General features: G+C 44.0%; 1 protein-coding gene across 2 annotated transcripts; it reads left to right on the top strand.

Moving 5' to 3' along the window:
* Positions 1–345: 345 nt before the first annotated feature.
* On the top strand, positions 346–21,302 carry LOC121296391 (ran-binding protein 10-like). 2 transcript variants are annotated; one of them, XM_041221896.1, is made up of 16 exons: positions 346–678; positions 3,969–4,080; positions 4,335–4,387; positions 10,546–10,713; positions 11,000–11,022; positions 12,394–12,578; positions 13,095–13,207; positions 13,811–13,919; positions 14,772–14,920; positions 15,316–15,514; positions 16,056–16,195; positions 16,515–16,660; positions 16,757–16,868; positions 17,351–17,492; positions 18,112–18,142; positions 20,160–21,302. In XM_041221896.1, the coding sequence occupies exons 1-14, from the start codon at positions 480–482 to the stop codon at positions 17,479–17,481; spliced, it is 1,839 nt and encodes a 612-aa protein (XP_041077830.1). In that variant the 5' UTR covers positions 346–479; the 3' UTR covers positions 17,482–17,492; positions 18,112–18,142; positions 20,160–21,302. The 2 variants fall into 2 exon arrangements, with proteins under 2 accessions (XP_041077830.1, XP_041077829.1); XM_041221895.1 differs by lacking the exon at positions 20,160–21,302 and having other exon boundaries at positions 18,112–18,476.
* The last annotated feature ends 561 nt before the right edge of the window (positions 21,303–21,863 follow it).

Here is a 21,863-nt window from a genome sequence, read left to right as displayed (position 1 = left end):
TATACAATTCTCAAAACACCTCGCACAGTAACCTTGGTATATGTATATCTTTTCGAATTAATTTACGTTTGTAGGACTACAAATTCCAAAACCTGGTCGTTTGCCACAGGGGGTTATGGGGCTTGTAGTGAATAGGGTCGACTCAGTTTGACCCGTTTAGCAGGCGTAGAGAGGAACGCAGATCTGTAGAACTACATTTTCCCCTCCTCCTCATGCGTGTGCTCAACGGATGAGATCTCGCAAGGGTTTGTGGAAGTTGTAGTTGTCAGACTTCCCCCAAATCGCTAGCACACATTGCACACGCCAAAGTAATAAACTACAACTCCCATTACCCACCCTATACTGTCCAAGTGTCGAAGCATTGGTTATCCGGGGATATCGCACTGCTGGGTCTCTGTATTTCTGCGGATTGACACAATACAGTCACATAATAAATAAAAAAAAAGAAAAAAAAAACCCTAAAACATTAAGGCCAAAAGATGGCAGAGCTGGGAGCGGGGAGCCTGCATGGGGGGGATCTCGCTTTCAATTACCAGGAGCAAGAGCATAACGAGCGATTGAAGCGGCTGTACCCGGCCGTGAATGAGGAAGAGACCCCTTTACCCCGGTCCTGGAGCCCCAAGGATAAGTACAGCTACATCGGGCTGTCACAGAACAACCTGCGGGTGCATTACAAAGGTGTGTATCTGTGTGCAATCGCTCGCATCTGATTGCTTTGCTTGCCCCATGCTTTGTTTCAGAAGGAATGCCAGGCTGAGTGTGTATATTGACAGGTTTTGGGAATGTGACGGCTCGGTCTGTCCACATTGTTCACAGGGGTCTGAATGAAGACGACGTGGTTAGAGATTTCTAATTTGAAATACATGACAGCTTCTTTTTTTTTTTTTTTTTTTTTTTACAGCCTGCGCTATTTATATAATGAGGGTCAAAAAGAAAAACAAAATGTCCTAGCTCCACCCCCCCGCCCCCCCCGAGTCCCCCAGCACCACCACGACCACCAAGGGCAGGAATAAAATGCAAAACAAAATCATGACTGTCATCGCTTGATAGTTTGTGGAACTGGTTGTGACTGACTGCAGAAAACGATTCTAGCACTGTTTGTGTACATTGAACAATGCAGGCGTGCTGGCATTGTGACGTGAACAGTGTGTGTGTGTGTTTTATTTATGGATGATGTATGTTGTGTTGGTCCGTAATGATCTTGTTTTCTGGCATTGGCACATTCTTCAGGTTAGCAAGCTCAGGGGTCTTATTAAACGCCTAGTAAAACCAGGAATGGATCAAACTTCTATGCAATAGGATATTCCTTACTCATTCTGCCCTTACTAAATGTCTTATGTGTGGAAGGTTCTCTGTAGGTTAGTTTAGTTTTAAACAGAACTGGAACTTTAGAATGTTTCTTTATTTTTGTTTATTTTCTGTTTTTAGCAGTTTGTCAGGCTTTGTTATATTTATTGGCTGGAAATGTTTAATATGTGAGTTGATACTGTATTTACTGTACTACCAAATGGCTTCTATTATCAGCAGAAAACTGCTTAAATTACGAGGTAAAGACATTTAGGAAGTGTCGGTTGCTTTTAGTTTTGGGGGTCAGTTTTGAATATGCTGATCAGTGGTGAAAGTACAGCTTCCTTTGTTAAACTAAGGTCAGCACTGACTCTGAACCTGAACATTCCACACCCTGCTGTTCCTTTCCAGCCTGGTATTGAGTTAGGTAATGCGGTTCATTAACATTGTTCTGAGGCTTTAGTTGCGTTTTCCATGCTCTGAGCTGTGTGCTGTATGAACAGGTGTGCACTGTGTTACAATGAAGTCACAGTGTCCGCAGTGTGGCAGGGTTAGCATCTGTAACCTCTGAGCGCTCAGTGCTCCTCTTGTTTGTAGCTAGTTTGGGACTGTGATTTGTGATTGCCTAATGTCAGTTCACAGAACACTGAAGATGGCTGTTTAAATTAAAAAGTGTTATTCAGAAGCTTCATTTGGGTAAGGCTGTATAAAACGATCATAAACCCAAACACCAAGATGCATTTTGGAAGGTGAATCAGTGGCACATTAATCCAAGTGCATTTGCCTTAATTCGAGTTGTGGAGGATCTAGCCGTTCTGGAGATCAGCGAATGATTGACTTTATCAATGAACATCTAGCTGGGACTGTTCTAGTTGATCATAATTGCTGCCAGTCTAAATACATTTAGATCACCAGCCTACTGTCAGGTTAGAGACTTTTATAGACAGTAATACTGTACATACCTTAGAGACTCACCCTCACTGGTAGAGATACAGGGATGACAGCAAGACTCCCATTGCATAGCAGTTTAATCCAGCCCTGCTTTTACCATGAGTTTAGTGTGACACACCTGAACTTACCTGTGCACCGTGGTTAATCAAGCTCTGGGTAAAACCTGGAATTGGTGAAAATAGGACTCTTACTTTCACCCGTGATACGTCAGATTGAACTTGCTACACAGTGTGCTCTATTTTAATGATCTAATGACTGCCAGTGTTTAGTCAGTTGAATACGCACTGGTTTTAGTTTATTTGATCATGATGACATCAATCTCTCTTCTTGATTTCTAGAAAGACAACTCTAGTGAAGACACTGTGTCAGGAGTAAATGGACAGCCTTTAAATTGTAGCATTGTTATATTTATCTGCAGTTCTGTTCAAAATGGGTTTTGAATTTCAGACTCTCACTCAAAATGGTTCTCCGAAGTGTGTGTTGTTTGCAAGTGCAGTGTGTCAGTGCAGCTGCAGGTCTCCTCTCCTGGCAGCATTGGGTATTCCTCTCAATGTCTGACATTTGAATTCACGAGACAAGCTCAACTTAAAGGGGTGGCACCCCTTTTTCTTCCCCAGAGGGAGAGAGATCTGGCAAATGCATTTTCACCTGGATTAGTGCAGTGGATCGTCAACTTTTGAGGAAGCTGGATCTCCATGTTTCCTGTGCGCTTCGTTTTTGATAGTGGTGACGTTTGCTCTACTCTGACTGCTGGTCATATTCATTTTCATAAAGTTTATTTTGTTCTTTTTTTCACTGTTACCCAGTGACTGTGCATTGGGGAGGGAGGATCCTCTGTGTGTTTTTATGCATACATCTACACATTTAGCTATATCTTGAGAGCAACCCATCTGAAAGTTGGCGTGGGCATTCCTTTGGTCATAATTCCCTACTTTCGCTTTACCAACTTCTAATGTTCCTGGACATTTTGTTACAAAGTTCTTCATCGCTGAATAGTGACTTCCCTGCGTTGTGGTCTCACTGATTGGTAGACCCTGGATTGGGTATGTTTTTCATGGTGTTTCTGTAGTGCTGCGCTGTGTTATTTTCCCTCGGCAGGATCCACTGTACTACTCGTTACTGAAACTGCCTTGTTCAGAAAAGTTATACGGGTGCTACTGTGAGTGATTAATGAACGGGTTTCAGGAACTTTAGTGAATCTGTTAAGATGCTTTGCAAGCTGATGAAACCTGTTGCTGTGTTGTTGCTGTGTTCTTGCTGTTGCTGTAAGCTGGGCAGGCATTTGTTTAGCTAGTCAGTGTATTCATGTCACCCAGCAGTGGTAGAGGATGACTAAGAACTGACGGAGAGAGAGAGAGAGAGGGCTTGGACTGCTACACCCATGTGGGTAGTGCAATGCAGTGGCGCTATACTAACTAAACCCTGCCTTTCTGAGTATTAAAGGCAAATGAACCAAAACCTGAAAGTCAAGTGTTGGGGAGATGCTAGAGCAGAGTTCACTGAGTGTGTCAATAGGAAGATCTGTGTCAGTGTGAGAATTGTGTTACCCTGGGGGTTGAGCTGCGTGTTACCCTGGGGGTTGAGCTGCGTGTTACCCTCGGGGTTGAGCTGCGTTTTACCCTCGGGGTTGAGCTGTATAGTTTTAGGATAACAAGCTGGGCTCTGCAGGTTGTGCCTGATCAGATTGGCCAGCAAGGTGACCATGTGCTTTGTGTTTTCCGATCACGCAGGTCACGGGAAGAATCACAAGGATGCCGCGTCAGTCCGGGCGACTCACCCCATCCCGGCCGCCTGTGGAATCTACTACTTCGAGGTGAAGATTGTCAGCAAGGGCAGAGACGGGTAAGGGCTTTATTTGCTTTATTCAGTAATGATCAGCAGTACAGCAGTGCCTGTATTTCTTATATGTGCTGTAACAGGAACAGTAGGTATCCACCAGGTTAGGTTAGACTCCTGCTTCAGCCAAGCCAGCCAAGCACCCATTCAGTTGCTCCTTGACTCCCTTGGCTGCACTTATTTATTTTAGTGTCCAGTTACTTCAGTAAGACTCCGGTTGACTCACTTGCTCATCTGGGTACCTTTTTCATTGATTTCAGGTACATGGGAATAGGGCTGTCAGCGCAAGGAGTCAACATGAACAGACTGCCAGGTGAGTCAGTGATGGGGGACCGGGGTCTGGGGGCGGGGTTCATTTTGAAGTTTTCCCATAGTTATACAATGGAATTACCGTGTTTACGATGTTGTGTTTTTTTTTTAAAGGCTTTGCTATTTCTTTCTGGGCTTTACAGTGCTTATCTGTGTTTTCACTGTGCTTGGTTATACTGTGCTTTGCTTTTACTGTTCTCCTAAGGGTAGTGTTGGTAAGTCAAGGTTAGCACAGAAACACGCAGCCTGATTCCCCTGCAGCTCCAGCAATCCGGCACCAGGAGGAAATCCTCTGATTAGAACAAGGAATCTCTCAGAGGGGAGAAACAAAACATGCTGCGTATTGTTGACCAATCCCCTTACAGCCCTGTGCCAGGTTTGATCCTACAGATTGTTAAATCTGATGTATTTCTAATATATTATAATATTCTATGAAAAGCATGTGGTTCTTATAACCCCTGGCCACCTTGCTGGATTGAGCTAATAATGCACACACACTGCAGGATGGCAATACCAGCTGAAAAGGCACACACTGCAGGTATGGAAATAAGACTCCTATTGCATAGCAGTTTCACCCATTCCGGGTTTTAATATGAGCTTGATTAGCCATGGCATATAAGTAACAGGTGCAAGTATGTCTTATTAAATGTGTAGTAAAACCAGGAATGGATGAAACTGCTGTGCAACAGGAGTTTTTTTCTGTCCCTGCACTGTTATAATGGTAGGTGAAAGAAAATGACCAGTTACAGCTTTTTATAGGAAACCACTCCCCCTCAAAAAAAAAAACCCTGAAGTCGCTGGCTATTAAATCACATTGTGTTCTTCGATCTATTGCCTCAGGCAAACACCTTCTTCTCTAGTTCCTACTAGTCTGTATCACTTTATTGGAGGGGCTGTAACATCCATAATCTCCAGTACTGATTTACATGCAGGGCTGCACACAGTATGGACCAGAACCACTGTGTTTAATGCGGTACCACTTTCATTGGCTATATTGGTTTGGTTGTGTATCATCAGCATGAAGTACTGTAACTTCAAGAAGATGTTTGTCTCATGGAAAGGAAAGTGAATGTTTAGAGAAGCTCGTATAGTCTTTCTAGGTCTGCCTGCCAGTGAGACTCCTGTCAGCAGGAGGTCACATGCAGATTAGCCTCTCCAGGGGATTTGTTAACATTATGAGCACGTTGCACAGGCTGGATGGCAGCACTCACTCACTCACTGTAGCTAGCAAGTTATTTTTCTCTTAAGGCAACAGCATGATTTAAAAAAAAACAATTACTGTTTTACCCTCATCTTTTAAATGTAGTCTTTTAAAAGACACGATTTCTTTGTGGGTTGGGGAATATTAAAGTTAATAAAAACTTTCCCTTGTTCATCATTGGCTAAGCTATTGGTAATACAGATGTTGGCAGAGTGTCACCTCATTCCTATGAAGCTAGTGGGACACTGTGTTACTTGTGCTTTGTTTGAACAGCACGTGATCACATAAAAACAAAACAAAATGTTGACAGATCCTCCTAGCACGAAATGCGTTAGAATCAAAGTCTCCCACACAGCTGGCGTGGTTAACATTGCTTTCTCAAGGGAGCTTGTGATTGAAGCCTGACCAGTGTGTATACTGACTGTACTTATAATAAAGAAATACCTGGAAAATGAGCATTTCTATATGGAAATTGTTGTAAGATTGTTGAAGAGCCCCTGTCTCTGGAGCGAGGGTGCAGCAGAGCCCCTGTGCCCTGCTTTGTGCCAGCACTGTATGGACTCAGTGTTGTGGGCAGAGCTGGTTTCAATTTGTTAACACGCTGACATGCTTATTTTTTGAATAGTTTAGTTTTTGTTTGTTAACATTAGAAATGCACTTAGATTCTTTGCAATGTTTAAATGTGTTTTAAGCCTAAAGTCTAAACTTAAAAGTTTAGGATAAAAAAAATTAAAACAAAAACCAGATCTCAACTGGAATGCATGCATTACTGTCGGTCAGTGTTTTTGATGTTTGGACCTCCATGTGATGAACGAGTGTAGGGTGTGACTCCTCCCAGGCACCTGGCATCACAGTCAGATTTGAGCACCGTGCATTATCACTCTCTGCAAACACGCTGTTTCTTTAGGAGCAGATTGATGAAATGAGCTTGTGGTTTAATAAAACATGCCCATCTGAAGACAGTTTGGGTTATTAGCACTGCGTAAAAACAGAAAAAAGGCGAAAGGCGCATGAAACCATATCTTAGTTTTGGTTGTTTGATTTGTCGATGCAGCTTATCCCCATGAGTGTTTTGTCTGGTTGGCTGAGATGGCATGCAAACACTCTTCAGCAGTATCAATGCTTTTCTGTAATTTCCCAGGGAAATTACAATGCCCCCTTATTTCATGGCTCTTTTGATGTTAACTAACAAAGTTACAAGGAGGTTTTATGATCATGCGTGTGTGTGTGTGTGTGTGTGTGTGTGTGTGTGTGTGTGTATGTGGCTTGATGGTTGGAGACAGAGGACTGGGAGACTTTACTTTTCCAGATCTCTGGACGCCCCCAGCTTAAAGACATTAATGTCCCCTCAGAGGACTTGTACAGTCCAGGTCTTTGTTCCAACCAATTAAACTTCTGTCCAGTTGCAAAAGCCGTTCATTATTGTGTTTCCTTTCATGAGCTGGGCGAGAACCGGCGACCTTGCACACCGCAAACAAGCATCATAACCACTATGCAAAAGATCAGTCCGGCTTGACTGCTGGTAAAGTACAGTGATCCCAATAAATCAGGATAGAGAAATGTGGACTTGCCAACAGCAGAAAATCCCTTCACAGTAATGTTAATGTTTGTTCAGAGCTGTGCAACTGACCATCTGTGTGTCTGGCTGCGAGTCCACTCTGCACTGTGCTGGAGGATGATTTCAGTGTGTGTCAGGCTGCGAGTCCACTCTGCACTGTGCTGGAGGATGATTTCAGTGTGTGTCAGGCTGCGAGTCCACTCTGCACTGTGCTGGAGGATGATTTCAGTGTGTGTCGGGCTGCGAGTCCACTCTGCACTGTGCTGGAGGATGATTTCAGTGTGTGTCGGGCTGCGAGTCCACTCTGCGCTGTGCTGGAGGATGATTTCAGTGTGTGTCAGGCTGCGAGTCCACTCTGCGCTGTGCTGGAGGATGATTTCAGTGTGTGTCGGGCTGCGAGTCCACTCTGCGCTGTGCTGGAGGATGATTTCAGTGTGTGTCGGGCTGCGAGTCCACTCTGCACTGTGCTGGAGGATGATTTCAGTGTGTGTCGGGCTGCGAGTCCACTCTGCACTGTGCTGGAGGATGATTTCAGTGTGTGTCGGGCTGCGAGTCCACTCTGCGCTGTGCTGGAGGATGATTTCAGTGTGCGTCACCAGGTTCTTTTTTAAATATGCATGCATTTGGAAAAGGTGTTGGAACACTGCTGGCTTTGTGCAGGCTCCCTGAAAGGGCAGCTGAGGCCGAGGTGATTGAGAGTGAGAATGCAGGGGAATGAAAGGATTTCAAATGTGTTTATTTATTACCAAATACAATCCTCCATCTACTTTCTCATCATAATCTCTGGTTACAGGAAATAACCATCAACCATGGCAGTACAGAAATGAACTTGAATGTAGCATCCAGTTCAATAATCTATTCACTGGCACAGTAGCTGTATAACCCTTCTACCTCCGGATAGTATTTTATTAGTGAACTATGGTACACATTTTATATGCTGGCTTTGTAAATTATGTTTACCGTAGACTCTAAACTGATAGTTTTTGTTTTTAATGCTTTCATTTGTTTTTAATGGCCTCAATATTGAAATTACTGACGGGACAGATCTGATGAAATAGAATTCCGCATAAAACAAGCAGCGTTTGCTATATTGGTCACAAAAATAATCTCCTGGTTTTATATTTCCGTGGACTTAATCCACATGTATATGTGACCACCACTCCGCCTTTTTTCTTTTCATTATTCAGTTTTCCCAAAATCCACACAAAGTACAGGCTTTAATCTTGCCATTTCGTGCAATTTATTGTTATTAATATTTCTGTGTGATTTACAATGAGGCCCTGCAGGACAGCAGAGAATACTTTTTTAGAGGCCTTGTGAAACCTACAGAATACTATACAGAGTCAATCGAATAAAACAGGTTGTTCACTGGCAAACAGCATATCCCTTTGGTATTAATAAATTGCCATTTCTGTCTTCTACTGGTGGTAATAAATAATGCTCAGCATATCTAATAGTACCTACAGAATGCACAGGGCTGACTCTTAACAAGACTGATTTGTTTATGCTGCCTGCACTTGCCCCTGGCTGAATGCTAAATCAGGCTTGTGTGTGTTAGTGTGGAAAGCAGTGGAATTAAATGTCATTGATTTGCTAGCAGAGAGATTGGATGCAAGGTCCGCCCATGACTAGTCATCATAACCATTGCAGGCCATCTCCCAGCCAATCAGCTGCTGTCCCCTTTCTGAAGCCTTAAAAACAGCTCTACCTCATTTCCACTGGCTCCTCCCAGTGGAGCTTGGGGGCTGCACAACCAGATCCTAAACACACACAGCAGAGATGGCAATAAGACTCCTATTGCAGAGCAGTTTCACCTATTCCATGTTTTACTATGAGCTTGATTATCCAGTGTACAGATAACAGGCATGTCTTATTAAACTCCTAGTAAACCAGGAATAGTACAAACTGCTATACAATGGGAGTCTTCTTTACACCCCTGAGGTTTTGGCTGCTGGCTGAACGGCAAGTGTTCAGGGTGGGGTTCCTAATTAAAACAAGGGAGGCAGGCAGGCATTTCACCTGGCAACACACACAAGGAAACAGATGCTTGGGCACAGTACGTGCTTCAAAGCTGAGCTGGCAGCTCGCAGTCCTACACAGGGCTTGTTTAATAATAGTGCAGTCAGATTAACAGGAGAAAGGATTGGGAGGCTCAGTGGACTAGGACAGGGATCTGAAGCCTTCTGACTCGGGCTTGAGGGTCCTTTATGTTTTAAAGAATCATGCAATAGGCACTCATCCAGTAAAGTGACACAGAACTGTGACATTTCTGGTGTTCTGCGTTACACCCAAAAATATATATTTAGTTTTCCTTGAAAAATGACTGAAGCACTTCACGTAAACCATCACTGATTCCTTTGTGTGCCAGTGTAAATGATTTGAAGTGTGTTTTTGTAACTATAAATACTGTATACACCCACACTGAACAGAGAACAGACCGCTTTTTTCCTCCTCTCTAGTTGACTGATTTGGTCAGGGGATATATTTAGGTCCTGCCTGTTTGCACAGAGGTAGTGTAACAGGACCCTTCAGAGTGGTGCAGACCCGGCTCTCTCCTCTCTCCAACCTGCTGTTGGCAGAAACAGGCTGAGGAAATTTCTTTTGGCAAACTTCCTGGGCGCTGCTCAAGTAGACCCTGCACTGGCCAGACCCTGACCGTGTGCGCTGCCTGTCTGGACCCTGCACTGGCCAGACCCTGACCGTGTGCGCTGCCTGTCTGGACCCTGCACTGGCCAGACCCTGACCGTGTGCGCTGCCTGTCTGGACCCTGCACTGGCCAGACCCTGACCGTGTGCGCTGCCTGTCTGGACCCTGCACTGGCCAGACCCTGACCGTGTGCGCTGCCTGTCTGGGACACCCATTGTGGGAACTCAAGTGTCTTCTGACGGAACTCGTGGACTGTTTGTTAATGGTTTCTGCTCTCTGTCAGTAGACCCCAGTTATATGCAAGTAGCTAGAGCCAGTATTAAGAGCAGTACTGGCTCTTGATATCAAAATATTTATTTTCTCAACACAACACCCACTAGCTCTTTTTAAACACATGCAGTCGTCTTCTGGTCCCTTCATTTTAAATGTCCCAGGTAGCCAGAATTCTTTTGCTCTGCTTTGGTGTGCTGTTGTATTATAATGCAGACCTGCCAAATGTCCTCAGATGGCTGTAAATAGTATTTTCATGTCCTTCTAGCTTGTGTATTTCAAGGGACTGTCAGCAAACCCCCTCTGAATTCATAATGGTCACCATTCTCTCTTGGTGCCTATGAGCCTAATGTATAGGATGCATTCCAGCCTTTTAAATAGTTTTTTTTTTTTTTTTTTTTTTTTTTAAACCATTTAACATGCCAACAAAAAACAAACGTGCTGAGAAGTTACTAAACTTTTGTGTTGGTTTGTTTCCCTTCCACAGGCTGGGATAAACATTCCTATGGTTACCATGGTGACGACGGGCACTCCTTCTGCTCTTCAGGCACTGGCCAGCCATACGGGCCTACCTTCACTACGGGCGACGTGATTGGCTGCTGCGTCAACCTCATTAACAATACCTGTTTCTACACCAAGAACGGGCACAGTCTAGGTGGGTGCCAACCTTTTATTTGAATCTGTAAGAAACGACCACCTCCTACACTCATAATTTGTGTGTGAAACGCTCCGCATGTACAGTATACGGCAGGCTGGTTTCACACATTGATAAGCCCTAGTCTGCTATCTCATCTCAGCTTGTGTTAGGTTATCCTAGATCCAGGGGCTTTGAAACCAGCCGGGTGTGTTTTTATAAAGGGCGTGAGGCTTCTTATTGATAGGGGTTGGCTTGTGACCCTGCAGAGTGTAATGACTGAGTTTGTTTTCGCTTTGTTTTACAGGTATAGCATTCACAGACCTTCCTGTAAGTAATATACCGACTCTTTGAATATTCACCGTGTTCCTCTGTGTGTTATCTGTCTCTAAACAGCACTGGGCTTTCAAACAATTCTGTGAACGATTTCGGGCTTGACGGTGGGGGGGGGGGGCTTTTTTTTGTCATCTTTCCCCCACCTCTTTCTCTTTTTTCCTTTTTCTCTTTTCTTTCCTTCTCTGGGAAACCAGTTGTTTTGTTCCATTCCATTCCGAACTGGCAGCTCTACAATGAAATACATAACAGATGTTAATTGCAATGTGGTTAAACCTGGTTGCGTTTCAGCTCGAAAAGGCCACTGGAAAGGAGGATGCTCAGAAAACAGAAATAAGAAAATAAACCTTTCTTCAAAATTGAAAAAAAGACTTCTAGTCCAAATGTTGTTGTTTAATTGATGATGTTTCTTTTAGTATTTCTAAATGCGACACTACTGAGAGTGTTAATAGTTGACACTGAGAATATAGCAAGACAAAAGGAGCACACAAACAGGCAGAAAGGGATGAATGAAGTGATATCCCTCCCAGTCTGGACTCACTGTGTTAAATATACAATTCACGACAATGCAACATACAGAGGCTGGTGGCTGATAAACAGAATCCATCATTTGGACTTTGTCCTCCTCCATGTTTGAGATGTAATCTGTCTGGACAGTGCTTTCATGTGTTTGAATCGCTGTGTCCAGTTGTCAGTTCTAGCTGTAACAGGTGCAACCTATTTTGATGGTGAAACTGAAACATGCTACACAGTGCAGTTCTTGTGCATGGCCAGGGCAGCTGATGTAATGTCAGTCTGGTCAGCGAGACAGCCCTTGCCTGGTCCATGCAGATGGATAACCACAGGTTCGGGCTGATGAGATGTAAAGGCATTTGAATGTACTATAACAAGCGGGTCTATTTAGTTGATCATCGGGGGGGGGGGGGGGGACAGATCTTATTACTGCTGTTGTTTTAAATATTAAAATAGGGGGGAAAAATTTAGTTTTACCTCTGAATAAAAAAACACACTAAAGACACTTTTTTTTCCAGAATTAGATTTTTCCAATGTCCGCTTTTTATGAATTAGACAACAGCATTATTTACCCTTATAAAAGTTTGCCATTGTAAAGTGTGATAAAGCATAGCGTGAGCATGGTAAAGCATTGTAAAGAATAGCAAAGTATGGAAAAGCATATTAATACACGTGGCAAACAAGGGTAAACTGTGGGAAATGTGTAGTCTATCCATGGGTAAATCATGGTGAAACTGCAACAATACTGTGGTAAACATTTATAAGGGTAAGCTGCCATCAACCAACGTTGCAAGTACTGAAGCAGGGTAGTGATGAATGTTGTGTCTCCCCCCCTTCCCTGTCTCCTGCCCCCAGCCGAACCTGTACCCCACTGTGGGGCTCCAGACGCCAGGTGAAATCGTGGATGCAAACTTTGGCCAGCATCCCTTCGTGTTTGACATCGAGGACTACATGAGCGAGTGGAGGGCCAAGATCCAGGGCATAATCGAGCGCTTCCCCATCGCAGAGCGGCTCGGGGAGTGGCAGTCCGTGCTGCAGAAGTGAGAACACCCACTGATCAGGAGCCACGATGGGGAGCGAGGAAGGGCGCTTTGCCCCATCAAGGCTCGCCCCTTCTTAGCACATCATTCGCCCAGACTGGGGGGGGGGGGGGGGGGGTCTCATTTAAAAGGCTGGGGGGAGCTAGGCAGCTGATCAGTGAATTCATATTGTAATAGTAGCAGTAGTCTGGCTTGGGTCCCATTTGAAGCGTGTTTGGTAGTTGCAGCCTGGCACTCGGTCAGCTTCAGTCCATCGCATCACAAGACCGCTCAATCCAGCATGGTTTGGTTGGCAGTGACTGTTTGAGAGGCACTCGGCTGGAGTTGCTGCAGAACTTGTTGTCCTGAATATTGTGATGGGGTTCAGTGGTGATCAGTGAGAGTGATTGATGGAACGGCTCAGTGGTGGAGTATATTAGGCCAGGGGATGCAGCTTTTTAATTCAAAATACTGTCTGATCCTCAGTTGTTGATTATTACCAAGTTGTTCATTCTGACACTCCCCCCCTTTCCCCAGTATGGTATCTTCCTACCTGGTGCACCATGGGTACTGCGCAACAGCCACTTCCTTCGCCAGAGCCACTGAGACCACGATTCAGGAGGAACAGACTTCAATAAAAAACAGACAAAGTGAGTCTCCTTGCAGATAACTCTGTGAACTCTGTGACTGCTGGGAATGTCACTTTAGGACAGATCTACAAAACTTTCTAAAAGCTAAAAATAAACTATAAATGGAAATTTTAATGGCTCCCATGTGTACATGAATTGAGACAGTTATGTAACACTAGCAGTTTTTTACATTTATTTTTGTGATTTTGCACTAAAGAAAAAGCTTAGTCCTAAGAATTGAATCCCCTAGTATAGGTGGGGCTCATTTTTTAGGCCAGCTATTAATGAGTTTGCAATCTGAAGCAGGAGCCAGGAGTATACACAGTGCATAGAGCAGCTCTTCCTAGTTATTTACAATATATTATCTCATTTTTTACTGGCATAAGGGTGTTTTAAGTATAATTAATTTTATTATAATAATAGTGTCATAAGCTTAGCTAATATGATCTGAGTTGGCAGAGTGTTTGCAAAGTGTTCTAGTCATAAATGTTTTCTATTCTCTTTTCCTACCATGTCCTGTGGAAGTGTGACACAGTATACAGTGAGGACTGTGGCAGTGTGACAGAGAGAGTACGCAGGATCAAGGCAGTGGGATAACAGCACCTTTCCCCCCATTGTTCTCAGGAATACAGAAGTTAGTGTTAGCAGGCCGAGTTGGAGAAGCCATTGAAGCAACGCAGCAGCTATATCCAGGACTCCTGGAACACAACCCCAATCTACTGTTCATGTTAAAGTAAGTGTATCCCTGGAAAAGCAGCACTGCACTGAGACTCATACAAGTATAATGAATTTGCGCAAGTTCCCAGCGTGGAAACTGTGAGCATATGCTTTCTAACGCAGCAGAACCCTCAGCATTCATTCATGCATCCATTCTGTATGTAATCATAAGAGTATTAGGGGATGGAACCAGATTTCCTGCATTAATATCATCCCATTGTCCGAGCCGTTGAGTCCGAGTCCGAAATAGGACCGCAAAGGGCGATTCAAGTACACCTTCTTGGTGTCCTGTTAAATCTCATTTGGATTTGACTGCTGGCTGCATCGCTCTCCTCTGTCTGGCCTGGGTTCAGGCCTCTGGGACATTAGGCTAGATGGCCACATGCAACTCCCACTCTCTCCCTGATTGCTTCTCTATTTGGGGCTTTTTTATTCTGCACAGCTATAAAGAGCACCAGGCTGAAACGTCAGTCTGGTACAGTCAGCCTTTAACGGAGCCTGCACATTTTGGAAGATACCCCTAAAATGGTTGAAAAGGGTACATGTAACACTTGTTTACCCTGCTGCATGCCACTGCAGAAGTGGCTTGTGTGTTATTTTGGGCTGCAAGTGTGCAGCAAAAAAATATTCACGTGCACAGAGTGTGTCATGTAGTGGCATGTTTATATGGGAGTTAATGACATCTGCGCCAATAAGATCATGGCACCCAGTCACTAGAGAAGCTCTTCCTTCAGGCAGCTTTTGATCAGACAGTGCCTCAGTACTAAAACCTGGAATGGGTGAAACTGCTATGCAGTTGGAATCTTATTTCCATCCCTGAATTCCCCTGAGTTCCTGCTCTCACAGTGTCCGCTCTCTTCCTCTCTAGATGTCGGCAGTTTGTGGAGATGGTGAATGGCACGGACAGCGAGGTTCGCTGCTTCACCACTCGTTCCCCCAAATCCCAGGACAGCTACCCCGGGTCCCCCAGCATGAGCCCCCGGCACGGAGCCAGCAACCCCCACCTGCACGGGACAGGTACCAGCCCCAGGGCCTAACACAGGGGCCCGCTGATTCACGAAACGCAGTTGGAGCTGAAGTGGTTTAGACTTCCACTCCATGTGTCCGCTTATGAACCACATTCTAGAATAGTGGCAGTCTGGGAGCTTTGAAAGAAAATTCTATGGTTCCCTTCTACAAGTTTACCATAGTAAAGCATAGCAAAGTGTAATATATCATGGTAAACCATAAGTAAGCATTGTACAAAACAATAGAGAGGTGTGGTAAAGCCTGTTAATAAACAGGGCAAACAATGGTAAATGCAGAGTATAAGCAAGGGAAAAGTATGGGAAAACTGCAGAAATGTGTGTGTGTGTGTGCAGTATCAGATGTCTTCAAGTGCATTAATGCAGCGCATGTTTTATGGCTGGCAGGAGCGGACAGCCCCACCTGCAGCAATGGAGTGTCGTCAGGGAAAAACAAACAGTCCCAAAATAAATACCCCGGCCTGAGTTCCTCCTCCTCTTCCTCCTCCTCCTCCTCCTCCCCTTCCTCCGCCAACTACTCAGAGTCCAACTCCACAGACTCCACCAAGTCCCAGCAGCACAGCAGCACCAGCAACCAGGAGACCAGGTGAGGCGGACAGTGGCAGAGCAGCCTCTGGGAGCAGTGGCTCCGAGCGGTGATACAGGCAGCCAGGGATGGAAAGAGGACTCCTATTGCGCAGCAGTGTGATCCATTCCCCGTTTTACTAGGTGTTTAATAAGACACACCTGAGCTTGTTACCTATACTCTGGGGCTAGTCAAGCTCATATTAAAACCTGGAATGAATGACACTGCTATGCAATAGGAGTCTGATTTCCATCTCTGCTTCCATTCCATTGCAGAAGTGTAACTGAGCCCCACTAGAGATGATGGGCTCGATAGCCCTGTTTTCCACCGTACTTAAATGAAAAAGCAGGACTTATTTCATTTAGTGAGGTTAAGAAAGGATGCTATACACCTATTTCATATTTTACTTTCACTCCATAAACTATTTTTAATTTAAAATTGCATCACTGGGATGTCTAACTTAAAATGAAGGGTGAAGTGTAAAACCATTGTCAATTTGCCCTGCTGTGCAGTACAGCTAGAAGCAGCTACAGTAAGCACAGATTAACTGTTTCCCTTCCAGTGACAGTGAGATGGAGATTGAGGCAGAGCACTACAGCAATGGAGTCCTGGAGAATTCCTCCACCAGGATAATGAACGGCACCTACAAGCACGAGGAGATTCTGCAGGCCGACGACTCCAGCCTAGGCAATGGACTTGCAGGTAGGACAGTATTAGTCTGTCTCAGCAGGTTGAAGCTGTACTGTATACAGGTAATACACACATCATCTTTGCACCCCTGAACCCTCGAACTATGGGCAGCAGAAACAAGACCGCTTTTTAAAAATATATATGTTTGAGTTGCATGATTTTTGAGGTCACAGTTGAAGTTTATATATTTATATTAATCAGATGTGATCTCAAAGCTTTGATGTGCACAAATGCCTTTGTAATTCTATGTTGAAATCCATGGTGCTCTCAGTATTACATTGCAGGGCTGTCTCACTCATCCTCTCTCCCTCCCTCACTCTCGCTGCTGCAGAGGAGGGCTGCACCCCTAGGCTGCTGTGCGGAGGGAACCAAGCCGCCACAGAGAGGATGATCCAGTTTGGCCGAGAGCTACAGGGCCTGAACGAGCGGCTGTGCAGAGAGTATGGCAAGAACGCAGCGCACAAACAGATGCTGCAGGTGAGAGCCCCCGCCTCCCACTCTCTCTGCCACAGTGAAAGCTTACCCATACTGACACCTTAACTCACCCGTCTCTTCCCACGTTTCATCTTTCAGGATGCGTTTAGCTTGTTAGCCTACTCCGATCCCTGGAACTGCCCAGTGGGACAGCAGCTTGACCCAATGCAGAGGGAATCTGTCTGTGCCACACTCAATAGTGCTATTCTAGGTAAGAACTGAACAACCCTTCCTGATCAAACACCATGGTACAGTTCATATCTCAGTGCAGTGAAGGCAAGTCAAGGGACCAGCAAACGGTGGTCTTACTACTAAAGGGACAGAGCATTTCTTGTCAAAAATTAATATTATAGGAAACTGTTCTGATTTGCTGGTTTTGAGACATGACCTTTTTACTGCATTAATCATCTTTACTGAATTGAGTTTGTATTGTTCAGTATTACAGGGACTCCCATTGCATATCAGTTCCGTTCCTGGTTTTACTTTGAATTTAACAAGACGCATCTGAGCTTGTTACCTGTACACTGTGACTAATCAAGCTCGTTGTAAAACCAGGAATGGCTTTAACTGCTGTGCAAAAGGAGTCATTTCCATCCCATGTTAAACCAAGCGAGTGTCAGATCTGTCCTGGGTTGAGCTTGTGTTTTGCAGCCCCCCCCCCCCCCCCCCCCCCCCCCCCCGTGTCTCCTGTAGAGTCTCAGAACCTGCCGAAGCAGCCCCCCCTGATGCTCGCCCTGGGCCAGGCCACAGAGTGCCTGCAGCTGATGGCCCGTGTCCGCTCTGGGTCCTGCTCCTTCGCCAGAGTCGACAGCTTTTTGCACTAGCCAAGGCAGAGGTGGGCCAGCATGCGTGTGTGAGGGCTGGGCTTCCCTGCAGAGGGAGGCCCACAAAGCCCTGGTTTCATTTTGTTATTCTCTTGTTTCACTCGGCCAGTATGTTTTGTTAAATGCTTAGTTTAAACATCCTTCCAGTCCCCTTTTTCATTACTGCTTCTACGCTGTTTGTTTTCATTTTGTCTGCATCTGCTGCCACCTCTTGCGCATAGCTGGTATTGCAGCCTCTCTTTAGTTCATATAGCTACTCTTGACACAGTAAGGCTGTTGTGTAGCTGAAGCTGCTCAATAGTGCCACCTACTGGCAAAGCCAGGACTGGTAATACCCCAGTGTGACATATGGCTCTTACCCATGTATAGCGGTGCAGTTTTGAGACAGGCCTGGTCTTGTGTTGGCTGCAGACCAAAACAGAGGCATAGTCCACACGGGGTTAAACTTTCCCTGTAACCCTTACCTTGTGCAATATGAAGAAGTTGTTTTGCAACATTGCAGAAAGGGCTTGCATCGCTGTGAATACTCACACTGCTGCTCATGACACATACCTATGTACACGCACACGCACACTCTCCATGACGCACCTCATCAGCTCACTTTCCTCCTTACTTTTTTTTTTTCTTTAGGCAATGTACAGGACAGCTAACAAGAGGACTTGTAAGTGCTGGCCATGGAGTTGGAGGAGAGCATGAGTTTGGTTTTGTGTGCTGTATTCCCATTGGTTGGGACTTTTGGAGGGGGGGGACAAACAAGACGAGGCTTCTTTTTTAATTTAGTATTATCAAATACAAAAACGTGTGACACTATTTAAAGATAATTCATTGTTATTCTGTTTATCTCGTCATTTTGAGTTTTCATTTTGTGTCTCTTTTTGTTGTGCTCATCTTGAATATTTAGTTCCAGTACAGCCCTGGTTAATATTTTAATTTCTGAATACATTTCACACACACACACACACACACACACACACACACAGTATTCCTTTGAAATTTAAGACGCCCTTGAATTTAAGATGCAGCCCAAATTTCCCAGCCTCAATCTGAGGAAAAAATAAAACGTCAAGTAAATCTGTATTTACAATTTACAACCTCAATTACGCATATGGAGGCAGTTTGCGGCCATCTGCTATCACACAGAGCATTACAGTTATGTGCTGCTTCTCATTTCCAGTTGTGCTTACTCACACAATTCGTGAACTGTGGTATTGCTTGGCATGTTGAAAAATACAGTTTCCTGATCAGCGTTTCCGACCTGTCTGCTCGAATTGAAGTCGCAGGATATTTGAGAAGAAAAATAAAAAAAGGTTAAAAAGTGAGTCTTAAATTCAAAGGAATACGGTTTCTATAGGTCAATTATCTAAGCATTCATGGTAATGAAACCTATGCACATGCTTTTGTTTCTCAGAACTCAGGTATATAATACATATAATTTTAGCGTAGAATGTTGGAAAGAAAAATATTTAGCTTTACCAGCAATGATTCCATGCTTTAGATTCCATGCTTTAGTATGATTTTAATTGTTATATTTTCTTAACTTTTAGATTGTGGGGGAAAACTCACAAAATTGCTGTTTTTAGTTTCTTCGAATTGTTTTCACTGATTAAAAAACCAGCTTGTGTGAAATGTGCATGCCACAAGCCTGCTTGCAGGATCATCTGTTTGTGCAGTGGGGGAGAAGAAGCTAAACCACAGAGGTTTCTGATTAAGCCCCCTGCCCAACTTGGGTCTTATTTGAACTTGTTAAAACATGTGAAAACACTTTCGATAAGGCTTAGCATTCAGTGCTGCTCACGACAGTAACGTGCACGCTGTAGGTATTTCAGCACCATCTGCAGCACAGTACGTGGTCCTGCATTGCACTTGGTCGGTAGTTAATCTTTTGCAAATCACGTAACAAGAGTGATTTTATTATCAGTCATGATAATTATATACCAAGAATAGACACTTACGAAGGCTGTGGTTATTATTTTTATTGTCAACCTAGAATATGTCTCGATCTGGCAGAGAATGCCATAGCATTGTGAGGGAGCATTGTGCCATCTCACAGAGGCGGGCTGTAAATACCCATTAGATTGTGCAGAACCATCAGCTTTGATAGAACCCAGGTCCTGGTCAACCACCTACAACCCCCGACCCCTGCTGCATAATAGCCACTGGCCCTCTTTGGAGATGTAAGCGCTCACTGCCACCTGCATACTTTTCTTTACTGGCCCTCTTGGGTAGCAGCCTGTCCGTTGGAAGGCCTCTCTTTTATAAATAGTCTCATTTCCTCTCCCCTCCTCCCCAAGCATGTGACAATGTCTGTTTTGGAAAGGAGCATGCAAACTCAAAGGACAGAACTGTCTTAACGTGCCTGCCTCCCAACTATACTAGCACGAGGGTAGGGCTCCCATGGGAAAGGAGCATGCCTGCCCTGGGTAATTATATTCGGACAATAATGTTTCCATCTAATTCTGTCATTTTGACCTAGCCCCTATAGGACCGGTGTCTGCAAGTGAGCTTTCTAATCCACCCCAATTGAATAATTACAACCCATTACAATTTAGTTCCATAGCTGAAAGCGTTTGAAAACATTTACCGTACCACACCTCACCATGTGTAGAATGTATCTGAAAGTATTCTGAACGCGGTCAGCTCATGTCAATACATTTGTTACGTGTTCATGTTTCTCACAGAACTGTCTGGAATGTGATGAATGAACTGGACCCCCCCCCCCCCCCCCCCGCTTTACTCTTACTGATTCCCTGCATTGGTCGTAATGGCTTTGGCGTGGAGCGGTAGAGCAATGCCGCCCCCAGGATCAGGCCAGGCAGTGGGGCTAAGGGGAGCCTGAAGCTGCTTCAGACACACTTCTCCCGCATAATTTGTTGATAATCATTTTTGATGGCAGATATCTGTGTGAAAAAAAAAAAAAGGATCTGTGCTAAATGACTCTTGCTGTATTCTTCTTCAGCGTTTCTCAGATACTTTTGTATCCATCTCGTTTGTACCTCCCCAAAAAATACTTGATGTAAAAATGTCTAACATTTCTTTTAATTTAGGGTAGTTCAGAACCTAAAAGGTAACACTGCCTGTTTATTATGTGGTTATATACAGAGTTCACTAACAGTGACACACTTTTAATCATTTGTGTTCTTGGTATTTAAAAGGTTGCCATGTCTGAGAAGTGCATTTTATTGTCCTCGTTAACCGAGTAATGACCTGTGATTCTGATTGTTCGGGGGGAAAAGTATTATTTCAGTTTATTATCTAACCCTAACCTTATTCTTTTTATTCTGAGTTCTCACTGGGAGACAGTGAAACTCGTCTAATTAGTTCCTCTTTTATCCTGTTTGCGTGGTCTGTATAGGCTCCAGATGCCTATAGAATGGGATTGTGTTGCTCTGAATGCTGTCCAGGGGATTGGAAGTGGGGGCAGCAGCTGCAGCAGTGCGCATGGCTGTATACAGAGCCAGTGCCCCCCCTTTTTTATTGAGTACAGGTGCATCCTGTTGGGTTCTGAGTGTACCCCATAGACTAACACCAAGAACCGTGATATCTTAATCCTGATCTCTGTCAGTCCGAACTCAAATTCTGCAATTCGTCGTTCGTCTTTGATCTGAATTTGTCTGGATAAAGTTAAAATAACACGCACCCCAGAGGAATTCTCCAAAGGGCTGAAGGATTGGATTTTATTGGATTGGAACGATGAATCATTAAAGCAAGCTGTGCACAGTGTTTTATTTTTTATTGATTTATTTTTTTTTTTTCAGTTTGCTCTTTAGTATTTGTGAAATAAGTTACCCTCTACTAGCATGAACCTTTGAAAATCTTAATAATAATAATAAAAATTATCAAATATCTATGTACTAGAAATATGGTAAAGAAAAAAAAAATTGTATTCTGTTGTATTTTAACAGGATTATTTTTATTAAAATACACATCCATGTGCAAATCATGCTGTGTCCTGCCTGTTTATTTTATGATCTGCTAACCATTGACGTGTATGAGTACTGTAGTTAAACAGCTGACATTTCTGGTTTATTCAAAAACTTCATTATTAAGTCACACCTGAGCTTGTTACCTGTTCGCTGCACCTAATAAAATGAGGCGATCATTTTAAAAATGACGTGTGTGCTGTGGCCATGGGCTGTATGGAGCTTTATAGGTAAGCATAACTGAATAGTTTAGAAGTCAGCCGGTAAAAGCTCTTCTGTGCATTAAATCTAAAGCAGGATCATAGAGAGGCGGATCATGTTTACTTGAGCAGAGTCATTTGCATTCAACTCAAACCAAAACATTTTCATATTGAAATAATCAAATAACCCTTGTAAATGCACTCTTCTTTTGTAAGGTCCGGTGTCTTCAAAAACACCTGTTGATTTTACTAAACAGCAAAG

Source organism: Polyodon spathula, chromosome 21, assembly GCF_017654505.1.
Source record: "Polyodon spathula isolate WHYD16114869_AA chromosome 21, ASM1765450v1, whole genome shotgun sequence".
Classification (NCBI taxonomy): Eukaryota; Metazoa; Chordata; class Actinopteri; order Acipenseriformes; family Polyodontidae; genus Polyodon; species Polyodon spathula.
This window is presented reverse-complemented; position numbering and strand designations above follow the sequence as displayed.